Raw genomic sequence first — 12,591 nt, forward strand, 5'->3', positions numbered from 1 at the left:
CAGTGCAGGAACGTTGTGAGGATGTTGTTGAAACATTTTTGCTAAGGCTATAGATTGGTTTTGATGTGTCAGCCAACTCACGTAAATGGAGTTTCACGAAATAAGATAGCAAATGCACCCGATAAACAGCCATCCATTCTCTTATTTAACACCGCTCCTCTCCGTCCCACGGCTCTCAGTCAGAAGTGAAGAAGGACTCGCCGGCTCTGGCTTTAATGAGTGCTGTGGCAGCGCGGTGGAGCGTTAAGCCGAACTGAAAAAGGAGGGAAATTATTTCCCTGGCATGGCGCATACTGAAGAGGGTGGGTGGAATGGGAGCCCGAGCTGGATCAGGCTCTGTTAAATCGGGAGCGTGGAAACTTCTCCATTAATGATGACCATGTAGCCCTTAAGCTTCCCTCACATTTCCCTTAGTAATGTTCTTACTAGCAAGTGTTGATAGCTGTCAGATTGAATTATTGATTTTTTGATCCTGTAATTATACAATTAAGAACAATGGAGAGCAAAGGCTAAGACGTAAATTAGTATACACTCCCCCTCCCGGCCATCCCCAAGGTAGAGAGTGATTGTTTTCATGTATAGATTTTCTTGATCTTCCCGTGTTGTACTGTAAGTTCTCAGTGAATTCTAATGAACTATGGGGATGAAACTAACTGCCAGCCAAGGCCCATTATCTCACTTCTGTGATACAGCTAGGCCTATTTTCACCGCAGCATTCCATTACATTTCATCCGGTTTACTAAGCATATTCCCCTTTCCCTTGTAACTTACCCAGATTACATCTGACACATTATCTGCTTCCAGTAGTGGATATCTGCTGTTTATATAGCTCTGTGTAAGCTAAAGCAGTACCAACCTTCTGAGCAGTTCCAGCTCTATGACGACCCACCACTTCCTACTGCCTACTGTAATGTTGAAACATATGAAGATAAAAGCAAGTACTTAGTTGCTTCTTCTTAGCATAAGATGATAATGTAACAGCAGAAATGAACGGCTTTGATGACCTTTATGCATATTAGCTTTATACCATGACACTGACTTGCACTGAGAGCGGGCCAGGTGTCTTGTTAATTATAAAGGCAGTGTGAAGTTTGTTTATGAATCTGCTGTGCTCTGGAGGTGTTTGGGAGGCTGCATGGTGTGTCACCACTCTAAATTACCAGAAATTTAGATCTTAAATGCCCTTCCCTTCCCAAAATATATCCAAGTGGAACTCTTGTAAACAAATAATCTTGTCTGATAATTAATTCTTTGCGGTCTGGGAAATGGCTGAAATATAGCTAATTAAAAGCAAACCAATTAAACAAGTTCAAACTGACCTCCCTGCTTACGACACTGTGGTAGAAACTTGCAGTCTGTGCTGGAGTCTTAGGGCTACGGCTATGGAAGGAAGGCAATTGCTCAGCCAGTTCAGTTTTCCTAGTACATTTTCCTTGTTGGTTTGCTCATGGTTATGTCACTGATTGATGCTAATTGCATTCTGGGCTGCTGACTCTCCTAACCTGTATGGTAATATCTCTATACATGGGCTGGTGGGATTGGATGGGAGCCCCCAGTGTGTGGGAAGGACTGTAAGACAAAGGTGCGGATGACCAGGGTTTCTGAGTGAGGGAGGTGTGGTGAGCCCAGCTCCGTCACCTGTTTGTGTGCATGTGCCTGTGAGTGTATATGTGGTTATGGGGGCTGAACCAAAGGTGTGTGGAATTCAGAGAGAAAGTGAGTGGGAGTGGAATACTCTGCATGCCGGATCTAGTGAGGGGGCAGGAGAGGGATGAAAATGGTGGCGGGCATCCAGAAGAAGAGAGGCCAAAAGGGAACACAGAACCATTTCAGGAATTTCTCATGACATCATCTCCCAGAGAGCTGGGAGTTTCCCCTCGCACTGGCAACAGCAGGCACCATGGCAACAGTGCAGCACTGTATCTCTCCACAGTAATTTTATCTGTTTGATGCATAAAACTCATTGTTTATCAAGTCCAAAATAATGTTTAAGAGTAGGAGGCGTATGATGTAGGAGTAGGAGCCTTATGATGCAAATAAACCACTTGGAGAATTCAAATCTTGTTTCCTGCCCTCTTTCCCAATGCACCATGGAGGGGCTGTGACTGAACTGGTGCTGTTAAAGATAGGATGGGGGGGTCAGGTGCAGCCGGCCCTGGCTCCACAGGCCAGCCAGGTCCAGCTGGACACTTGGCTCCTAGGGCATGATGGGATTGCGTGTTGAATATCGATGTACCATCTGGGCCATGCAGCCTAAAAGTGCAGCTGTAGACAGGAGTGCTGCTGGGTCACCCTGGAGCCTTCAAAGGTTGCACAAGCTGTGGCCAAACTTAATTCCTTGAATTTAAAATAGGATGCATTATTTATTTATTTATTTTCTTAATCTCCTTTTCGTCTTTGAGTTTCAGCAGAGCAGATGCTTGTGTTGAATAGTCCAGCATGTTCTGTTCATACGAAAGGCAAAAAACCTGAATGTGACTGGAATGAGTTTTGAAAGTGCCCCAAATTTAAATATAGCTTACTTTTTCATTTCTAATTGAATTTAAACATGATTGAATGTTCTTAAATGTGGTTTTAATCTTTGGTAATATTGAGAATTGTGACAGATGACATAATGAAAGGCACTCTCTACTGGACAGAAATCATGCATTGGGATGTACGCTGTTGATGTTCATTGGGCTAACAAATTGTAATGATGTCAACCAATACACTTTATTACTATTGCAATATTACCTTCTGAAAAAGTACTGTTCTCACAGTTCCTTGGATGTTGGCAGTGTCCAATGATAACAGCTTGCTCAAAAGTGATGTTTTTTGTATCATGCGTATTTCTTGAAATATTTGACTGTCACTTTAACTGAACTGGTCATAAGTTTATTGAACTAATTGGACTTCTAATTCAAAATTCCAAGTGAGTCTAATTTAGGGTGACTATATATTGGATTTGAAGACAGGGGAATGCAGGCCTTTTGAATATAATGCTAGGCTATTCGCTTATATATGGTCGATGGAATGAGAAAAAAACCTAAGAGGACATTTTTAGGAAATTAGAAATCCAACCTCGATGGATATTTTTGGTCCAAATAATAACAAATGTCCTGGGAAAAGAGGATGTTTGGTTAGCCTAGTCAAATGTCCATTTTCTAACCACTCTCAAATCATACCCAGACTACAAGTAACATTTTTAAATGTTTTATGTTGTTGGTACTTTGTTACAACGCCACGCCAGCATTTCAAGAGCAGTTTGCATGTTGATGCCACCACTGAAGCAGTGAAGCAGGCCAACAGTCACTAAGTCTCAGTGAGGCTAATCAGGTGAATCAGCACTCACTCATAATTAAGCATGGAAACTGCCAAATAATACACTGAATCTGTGGCTACTCGGACCTCCCTGCTCTCTCAAAGTGTTTTGTCTTTCCCACTTTTTTTGTTTATGTTAGTTCATTAGTTCTAGCCTTGTCTCTTCTGTATGTTTATTTATTTATTTATTTGTATTTGAAATCGCATACAGTGGCTAACAACAAGGAATGAACGTCTTTAAGTGGCTCATTCATTCTGTGATCTTTTTTCTTCTCATAAAACTGAGCACGAGGGTTATCCTAAGCTACTTTGGCTGCATTTCAGCCTGATATATTTAATATTCAGGAACGTTCTGAGAATGAGTGAACACAGAGCCATTGTAAGTAATTGCTTCTGTCTAAAATGCATTGTACTCAAATAAGATTCAAACCATATTGTGGAAATTAACTACTTTATGTAGGGTGTTTTTTTTTTTTTTTTTGTAGCTGTCCTTAAGTTCCCTTCCCTCTTTGTTTTTCCTTGCTCCAAGTCACCACTTCACTGACTGTGCTTCACCTACTATTGTGGGCGATGAAGAACACGAACCATCAGCCTACTTGTTTAAAATAGTTTCAAACTAGGACATTTATATTCCACCTTCTTCTGGCACGTGTCTCATGCAGGCTCATGCAGTGCCTATAACAGGATCCACTTCCGGTTCAGGCTGCCAGGATTATGGCAGCACTGTGTGACCCAAACACAGGCTGACTTAATGGGTTATTTTTTATTTTATTATTATTTTTTTTTAATTAATGTTCATGTATACTGACATTTTCCCCCACCTTTCTGTCTTGCTGTAGCTGAGGATTCTCTGTTGGTTGCTCCAGCTTCTCCACGATAACCATCCCCACTATACACCCTAATAACTCCACAAGCCATGATAACCCCACCTCACTCTGACAGCGGCGTGTTTCTCGTTAGACTCCAAATTGAACTGGAGGCTGCTATACCCCTTACTCCTTTGAGCTAATTGGCTGAATTGCTGCCATTGCCACGGGCATTAACCATGACGGCAGGAGCGGGGATATGACTTTCCATAGGCATTTCCTAAATTTCAACAGTGTCTTGGGTGGGGGGATAAGGGGAGCAATTAACCACTGCAGCTACCACTGAGTAACCCCCCGACTGTGGTTCAGAAAGCCTAACAAGGAGTTAGGCATGTTCTCTCTGTGGCAGTCATAGTGGTGACCACACCAGCAGGGAACACTCCAATTACCTTGCTTTGATCAGGAATCCTCTCTTTCAAATTGTCCACAAGGCACCAGGAGGGCCTCTGAGAAAATGCCTTTTCATGTTTGTTTTCCCAGGAGCATTTATACAGCTGGATAGTTTATGTACCTTGCTCGTGCACAATGGCAGTGCCTCTCAAGAGATCTGAACCTGCAATCTCTGAGTTATTAGCCTTAGTCATTATGCTAAACCTTACCCAGTATGAAGACCTATAAGGCAACAATGCATGATGGGTATGTCAGTGCTTGGTACAGCATACACTATGCTGTGATGAGGGTTTGCTGCCACAGGGATTCGGCTCAGTCATTCTGTCAGTATCATGGATGAAATGCATCACTGCCGATCCACAGGTGTCGGATGGATATGTGCCCCGAGCATATCATTTTGCGGGACTTCCCGAGCTTCCACCTGGATAACCGGACCATTAACCTGCGCAGCGAGGCTCCCTGTGCGCCCGGAACCAGTGCTGCACCTGCTTTCCAATTACCGCTCGCGTGTGTCCCCCCCCCCCCCCCCCTTCAGCATGATCTTACCGCCAGTATGAGGGGATCTATAAATTCCCATCTTTGCGTGTGCTGCCAAAAATGGCAGTGAAATGAGGTAACGTGGAGTCATCGGTGCCACATCATTCCTGGCTATTCATTCACATTCGAAATGAAGATGGACAGGGGCATAAAAGGTAGAGACTATAATAAGAAATGCTTTTAATAGCTGAGATGCTGTGCTATAGCCATACTGATTTACTCACACGTTCCTCTTTTTCCACAAACCCTTTTTCTTTCTGGGCATTTTCGTCATTTCTTTCTTAAATTATTATTGGATTAGACCATAATGGTGTTTCTGGTAAGAATACCAAAGCAGAATAATTAATATTACATGGTATTCTGTCTCCGATTTGGCGGTGATTTAAGAGGGTGCAAAAAAGTAGAAAAAATAGACAAGTGAGGTTTTTGGGAGTGTTCAAAGAAAGGTATAAACTGAGACAGTGTCTAAATAAAGTGCTATAGTGAATTATTCTCCCAGAGTCTATTTGAAATTATTTATTTTTAGCACCAGGCTGCCGTAGGATTGCTGTATTTTATGAACATGAAGGCAATTCGGGTGAAACTCCTTGTAACTATAAAATGCTGTCTTGTGAATTTTTGCAATTTACATTACAGATAGCTTCTGAGTTTATTTGACAGGTGCCGTTAAAAAGTGAATTACTCTTTTTACTGTGGCCATAACAGGAGCAACAGCTTCATTATACTTAAATGAGTAAATCCCTATGGCAAGACTAGGACTTACTGAAGGGCATATTTGGGGTAAAAGTTTAGTCTGTCTGTAAAACAATATGAGATAAACTACCAGTTTACTGGGCGCACCAACAACCACTGCCACTGTCACTCCAACGTCAACAAGAACACTAAACAGCCCACCCCCCCCAGCACTCTCCATACCAAAATACACACACCATTACACAGAGACTAATACATACACAGAAACATAGCAACAGAACAACAAAAAAAGCTCTACACCAACTGAAAGCGCATTGTGGCCCTTAACAGTAGCGTATAATAGTCATTTTAATCTGACCTTTGTGAGATGTCTCTGCAATGACACGAAAGGGAAGAAAACACTAGACCAACTTTGACTTTATGTTAGACTTAAAAGGAGCGGGAGACAGCTTTTCAACATTGTGGGATAAGAGTGTGATAATATGTTTAAGGTGAACAGAGACATCTGGAAAATGAAATAAATGAGTTTAGATGTGGCCCATTAATCTACATAAAGTGGATTCTTTGTTAGCACTGAATTACTTTGTTTTCAAAGGTTTTTAAACAGTAGTGAAACTGTCCAAAGTCAAGACTTGTGATTTTTAAGGTAGTTCTGAGGAGACAACAGGAGGTTGAGGAGGGTAACCGAGCTTGTGAGAGCTGGTGGTGAACGACATAAAGGACATGACAGGAGAAAGAGCATGCAGACAGGAAATAGGTGTGCTGATCTGCAGGTGCGAGAAAAGGAGAACCCTCTGACTAAGCGGCATCCACACCTTCTGGGCTGGGATATATCGGGGCCATGTCACAGTCCCGGCTAGATTCCACCCACACACCCTGTAAACTCTCTTATGCTTGGGTTCAAAATGTCACAGGAAGAATCTTGTCACCAAAATGTCAATGGTTTGTCAAGGACAGGGGGGAAAAGGTGAAGAGCTGTTTAATAGATACATCACCTCTCAAAAGTGCACTGGACTGAGGTCAGGCTGAGAGGACCAGACAGTGTGGAACTGGATGCTCAGTATCAAGGAAGACTAAATGAAAGGCATCTTTGAGCTACCAGACTGTTTATATATGGTTTCATCTTTTTTTAAGATCATGTAATGTTTCTTCTTAGTCCAGAACTCTATAGTAATCATGGCAGATAAAATGGTAAAACCTGATTAGTTAATGGCTGTCACAGAAGGTATTTATACTAGGTACTTTTTGGGTACTTAAATAATGTGATTAAATGAAACATCTCTGAAGCTTCTTGCGTTATTTTTTTTTTTTTTGAATGAACCTCAGTCACCACTCAGCCAGCTGAGAATACTTTGATATGTAATAAGCATTCAGATTTCTGAAGGACTAAAATTAGATGATTCCACCTCACGTAATCAAGAGTGCAAGCAAGATGTCTGAACTACAAACAACAGCCGTTTTGAAAATTGCTCACTGAAAACTCTTATACACTATATGTGCTTTTTTAAAAACAAGTCCGGCTTCGGTCACTGACATTGAAATAACAGGCAGGTCAAGACTTCATCTGATACACAAGAAGCTTTTATTGCCCCGCAATTCGTCATTCCGTCATCATACCAACCTTCATTTTCTCAGTCTTTTTTCATAAGCTATCGCTTTATGATGCGTCCTGTATCTATCAGCAAATGGAGATTCCGGTGTGAGCGGCTACTGAGTCACTGTACCAACCTGCTCTGGTCTGCTATGACTAAGACGCCGTGTAGTGTTCTAGAATGTTCTGCGCTGTGCCCAATCACAGAGATGACAGAGCTCTTGTGTGCTGAGCTCTGGAGGCTGTTCGGACTAATGTAACGCGAAAAGTGGGAAAGGTTAATGTATTCCTGCACGGGTGAGATGTGGGATGATCCGTCCCGTCAAAGACCCTCCTGAGAGAGGGAGTCGAGAGAGAGAGAGAAAGAGAAAGAGAGAAAGAGAGAGAGAGAGAGAAAGAGAAAGAGATAGAGGAAGAAAAAGATTCCTCCACGTGCCTTCCTCTGTGATTAGTTCAATTGTGCGCTGTGATTAGGCCACACTCGGGACTGTCTGTGTGAGTACGGTCCTTGATTTGGGCACACTGAGGGACAGAGCACGTGAGTAGAACAGGCAGTGGAACACTGCATGTTTTTTCACGAAGCGTTGAACTGATAACCGTACCACCCAAACACATGCTGTGCTGTACCAAACATGTCATAACAAAGCATTTGAGAAGTCTGAATCATGTTTACCACTGTTGTTCCGATCAGTAGTCAATCACTGGGGGCTAAATCGCTGTCTTTGGTTGAAAGGTCAGATTTTGTTTACTGTAACACATGGTATAAAATGCCTTTATTGTCAGATTAATATGGGAAGGTATGTATTTTTTTGAATATGTAAATATTGTAAGTCTGTAGTGAATCTTTTATGTCTGCTGTATGCTTATTTAGTTTTTCTTAAAGTGTAACCCAACAGTGCTGTGTTGTGGTTAAGAAAGTTCAGTTCCCACATGGTATAGCTGCTGTCATATCCTTGTGCAGTATCTACGGCTGTAATGAATAGTGTGAAAATGCAAGGAAATGTCTACCAAGCAACCAAATAACAATGATTTCTTGTCTGCTGTGCTAAAGTTGTAACGGCAACATTTGGAGATCCAAATACAGCCGCGGAGCAGCGCAGTGAAGCCCATTTTATTGGCTTTCATTTTTGTGTCTTTTCGCGGCAGTGCGCATGAAACAATGTGATACTGCGTGCAGGCGGAGCGGCGCTCGCGGAGGGTTTTATAATGCGCCAGGGACTGCGTGCCTGCCGCGGGAAGCCTCGCGCGGCCTAGCCCGTAAATCACACGCACACGGAGAGGATAATCGGCGGAGTCAAGCGAACGCGCAGAACGCCCCGGCGTTCGGCGTGTCGGCTGCCACGGGGCTGGCGGGCGCGGCGTGACCGCGTACGGGATTGCGCACTCTCTGCTTTCACATTCCATAACTCAGCATTCGGGTTTACCCGGCAAAGGGAAGCGCCACCCAGTGATCTTCATTACACCATTCGAATTAAGCGTGTTTTAAAAAGAAAAAAAAATAATCAGTTGATCCCTTGTGGTAATCTGGTAATCTTGTGCCAGGCCTTCATATTGTTTAAATATTGGCCTTGGAACCAATTATTCTCTTGGCCACAGCTCAATCGTTCTTTGGTTTTCCCCAAGCCTACGACCCGTCTACTGAAATCAAACACCAAAAAAGCCTTGGTGCGGCTTTCTTACCTCATGAACCAAGGTGTGTCTGCTTGCAGGAAGAGGAAAAGTTTGAATTATTAGTCAATTTTTGAAAAAAGAAGCAGCATTCCAATCCACTACAGGAGTAATGTCATATCAGACCTGCTGACCACCTCCAACTCCCAAGGCTGTCTTTTCTGTTGTGATTCATGTGCTGCATCAGCTAACTGTTTTTATTGAGTCTGCTGATGCATGGTTTCATCTCAATAACTGCTATGTGCCCTTTTTTTCTTTTATGATGCAGCCAAATGCACATATAACGAAGGTGCCTTTCTCAAGCTTTCAAAAGAAGCACCTTACTTAGCTGTCAAATCTGGAACCTAATTAATAAAAGCTGACACATCTAACAACTACACTGCATAGACATCAAATTTTTTTATGAAGCTGCCCATGTGTCTAAACACTTTCCATGGCTTTCAGTGGCCTGTACACTGCACCATTTGGTTGTGATTCTGTTTTGCTCTGCTCTGCTGCATTTGCTCCTTTTGTGATATGTCTGATAACCACAGTGCTACTTCTGTTTTTGAATCCCATGGACATATCCAGGTAATGTTAAATAATAATAATAATAATAATAATAATAATAATAATAATAATAACTAGACAATTCCTGCAGAAATTGTGAAGTGTCGTTGTCGCCAATGCAAAGTCGACTTTGTGCTGAACAGAGTTTTACACATTATGTAAACATTATTCTTACATAAGTATTCAGTATTACTATTTTGGAAGAAGACAATGTATTTCAGGTTTCATATGCTAGGTAGTTGATATGGTGTTCTAGGTGGTTGTTAGGGTGTTGCTAGGTGGTTGCTATGGAGTTCTAGGTGGTTGCTAGGGTGTTGCTAGGTAGTTGATATGGTGTTCTAGGCGGTTGCTAGGGTGTTCTAGGTGGTTGCTAGGTGGTTGATATGGAGTTCTAGGCAGTTGCTAGAGTGTTGGGTTGCTAGGGTGTTAATATCTGGTTGCTATGGTGTTCTATGAGGTTGCTATGGTGCTCTAGATGGATGCTAGGGTGTTGTATGTGGTTGCTAGGGTGTTCTAGGAGGTTGCTACAGCTAGGGGTAGGGTTACAGCTAGGGTTAGAGTTAAAGTTAAGGTTACAGCTAGGGCTCGGGTTACGGTTACAGCTAGAGTTAGGGTTATGGTTACAGCTTCGGTTAGGGTTACCGCTAGGGTTAAGGTTAGGGTTACAGCTAGAGTTAGGGATACAGCTAGGGTTTGGGTGAGGGTTATGGTTACAGCTTCAGTTAGGGTTAGGGTTACAGCTAGGGTTAGGGTTACTGTTAGGGTTAAGATTACAGCTAGGGTTAGGCTTAGGGTAAGGGTTACAGCTAGGTTTAGGGTTATTGTTACAGCTAGGGTTAGGTTTAGGGTTACAGCTAGGGCTAGGGTTACAGCTAAGGTTAGGGCTAGGGTAACAGCTAGGGTTAGGGATTGGGTTACAGCTAGGGTTAGGAATACAGCTAGGGTTAGGGTTACAGCTAGGGTTTGGGTTAGGGTTAGGGTTACATCTAGGGTTAGGGTTTCAGATAGGGTTACAGCTAGGGTTAGGGTTACAGCTGGGGTTAGGGTGAGGATTACAGCTAGGGTTAGGGTTACGGTTTCAGCTAGGGTTGGGGGTAGGGTTACAGCTATGGTTAGGGTTAGGGTTACCACTAGGGTTAGGGTTACAGCTATTGTTAGGGTTAGAGTTACAGCTACGGTTAGGGTTACAGCTAGAGTTAGCGTTAGGGTTAGGGTTACAGCTAAGGTTAAGGTTATGTTTAGGGTTACAGCTAGGGTAAGGGTTAGGGTTAGGGTTACAGCTAGGGTTAGGGTTAGGCTTACAACTAGGGTTAGGGTCAGAGTTACGGTTAGGGTTCTGCACCAATGAACAAGGGACTCTCTACCAAGTCCAATGTGGCATCCCACAATTTGTGGGCAATTTTGCCCCAGAGAGATGAATGGCGGAATCTTCAAGTCCAGAGAGAGACCAGAGTACAGCTGCTATAGGACAGAGTTTTGTGACTTCACAAGGGTGAGAAGACAGAGCGTTGTGACATCACAAGTGTGAACATTCCGCGATTCATTCTCTATGGGGAAAAATTTCCCACAAAAAGTCAAATTTTTTAAAAGCCGTGCACCAAAACTGTCCACAAAGTAATAGCACACCATTCCCGATGAAGCCGCTCTCTTTGACTTATTGCACATGTATGTGGTTCGAAAACTCTGGGAGGAGTAGCGGTCCAAGAAATGGGTGGAATAAATCAAGAATAATAATAATATTTGAGATAATAGTAGTGTGATTGCCAAAGGCAACCACACTAATAATAATAATAATAATACTAATAATCATCATCATCATCATCATCATCATAATAATAATATCAGAATACATGGCAAATTTAATGTTATTCACAGTCCAGAGAAGGGGCACTCTTAATCACCATTACTATGTAGCATATATCTAAGCATGCTAGCTATTCTGCACATGCACTCTTAGCACACATCAACTCTTTCTTGGTAAAATAACCAGTCATGTTAAAGGAAAATGCTTTTTTTTCTGCAGTCTGATGACATTTCTAGTTGTTCTCACAAGTTCCTAACTTTAACTGCTTTTTCCACTCTTGGTAATAGGAACTTGAGAAGAGCCAGTCACTTATTCTATTTAGCGACTGTGTATCTTATGGCATCTCTCTCTCTCTCCCTCTATCTCTCTCTCTTTCTCTCGCTCTCTCAGACACTCCACCCAGCAGCTGACCAACAGAGTTATAACCAGCACCAGCCAGCTCATCAAACAGCTCTCTGACATTGTCAGTGGTTCCTCACGGGTAACTGATTCTTTTTCCTCCTCCCTCTGCTCTCTTTCTCACCCTTTCACACCCCCCAGTCCTTCTTATCCTCTCCTGCCCCTCCACCTGTAATAGCAGGTGTGTTACTACAGTACATGCATTGCTTTACAGGAGCCCCAGACTCTACCGCTGAGGGGCCTTACAGACGCACAGACTGCCGTATCGTACTGCAATTCAGATGGTGACCCAGCAGGTGATGGTGCTGTAGCTCCTCATGAGTGCCTAAATCATGAGCAGCTATGGCACTGAGGCACTGAGGCACTGAGCACCGGGGCAAGGAAAAGGGGAATTAGTTTGTTCTCACCACAAGACCTAATTATAGAGCCATAAAACCTGCATTGTAACAACATCTGATGAATCATCTGACTTGATTCTGGTGAAGGGTAAATGTGTAGTTTGGAGAAATGGGTTTCACAGGGAGACTGCTGAAACACCAATGGCAAGTGTATAATGTGCAAGGGCAGGAGACGAGGTTCGCCCCGCTCTGTCACAACGCCGCTGAGACGAAGGTGCCGCGTCATGAGTCACAAGAGCTGCGAGCAGGACGCACCTCCAACATCCTGTGACCAAGGACTCTTAGGAAGCCAAATGTGAAATTCCAAATGTGAGAGCAACAGGGTTGAGCAGTTTTAGAGGGCTGTGGGATGAAAAGCAAGCAAGGCCTCATCTGCTGTTCTCTGCCCAAAGCTCT

At 43.0% G+C, this 12,591-nt stretch overlaps 1 protein-coding gene across 1 annotated transcript in view; it reads left to right on the top strand.

Annotated features, from left to right (window-relative positions):
• tsnare1 (T-SNARE Domain Containing 1) overlaps positions 1-12,591 on the top strand; it is a 165,849-nt gene that overhangs the window by 66,812 nt on the left and 86,446 nt on the right. The window contains exon 5 of the mRNA XM_035389640.1: positions 11,789-11,879. Coding sequence (XP_035245531.1) covers positions 11,789-11,879 — 91 coding nt within the window. The remainder of the gene's footprint in view (positions 1-11,788; positions 11,880-12,591) is intronic.

Source organism: Anguilla anguilla, chromosome 1 (assembly GCF_013347855.1).
Source record: "Anguilla anguilla isolate fAngAng1 chromosome 1, fAngAng1.pri, whole genome shotgun sequence".
NCBI classification, from domain to species: domain Eukaryota; kingdom Metazoa; phylum Chordata; class Actinopteri; order Anguilliformes; family Anguillidae; genus Anguilla; species Anguilla anguilla.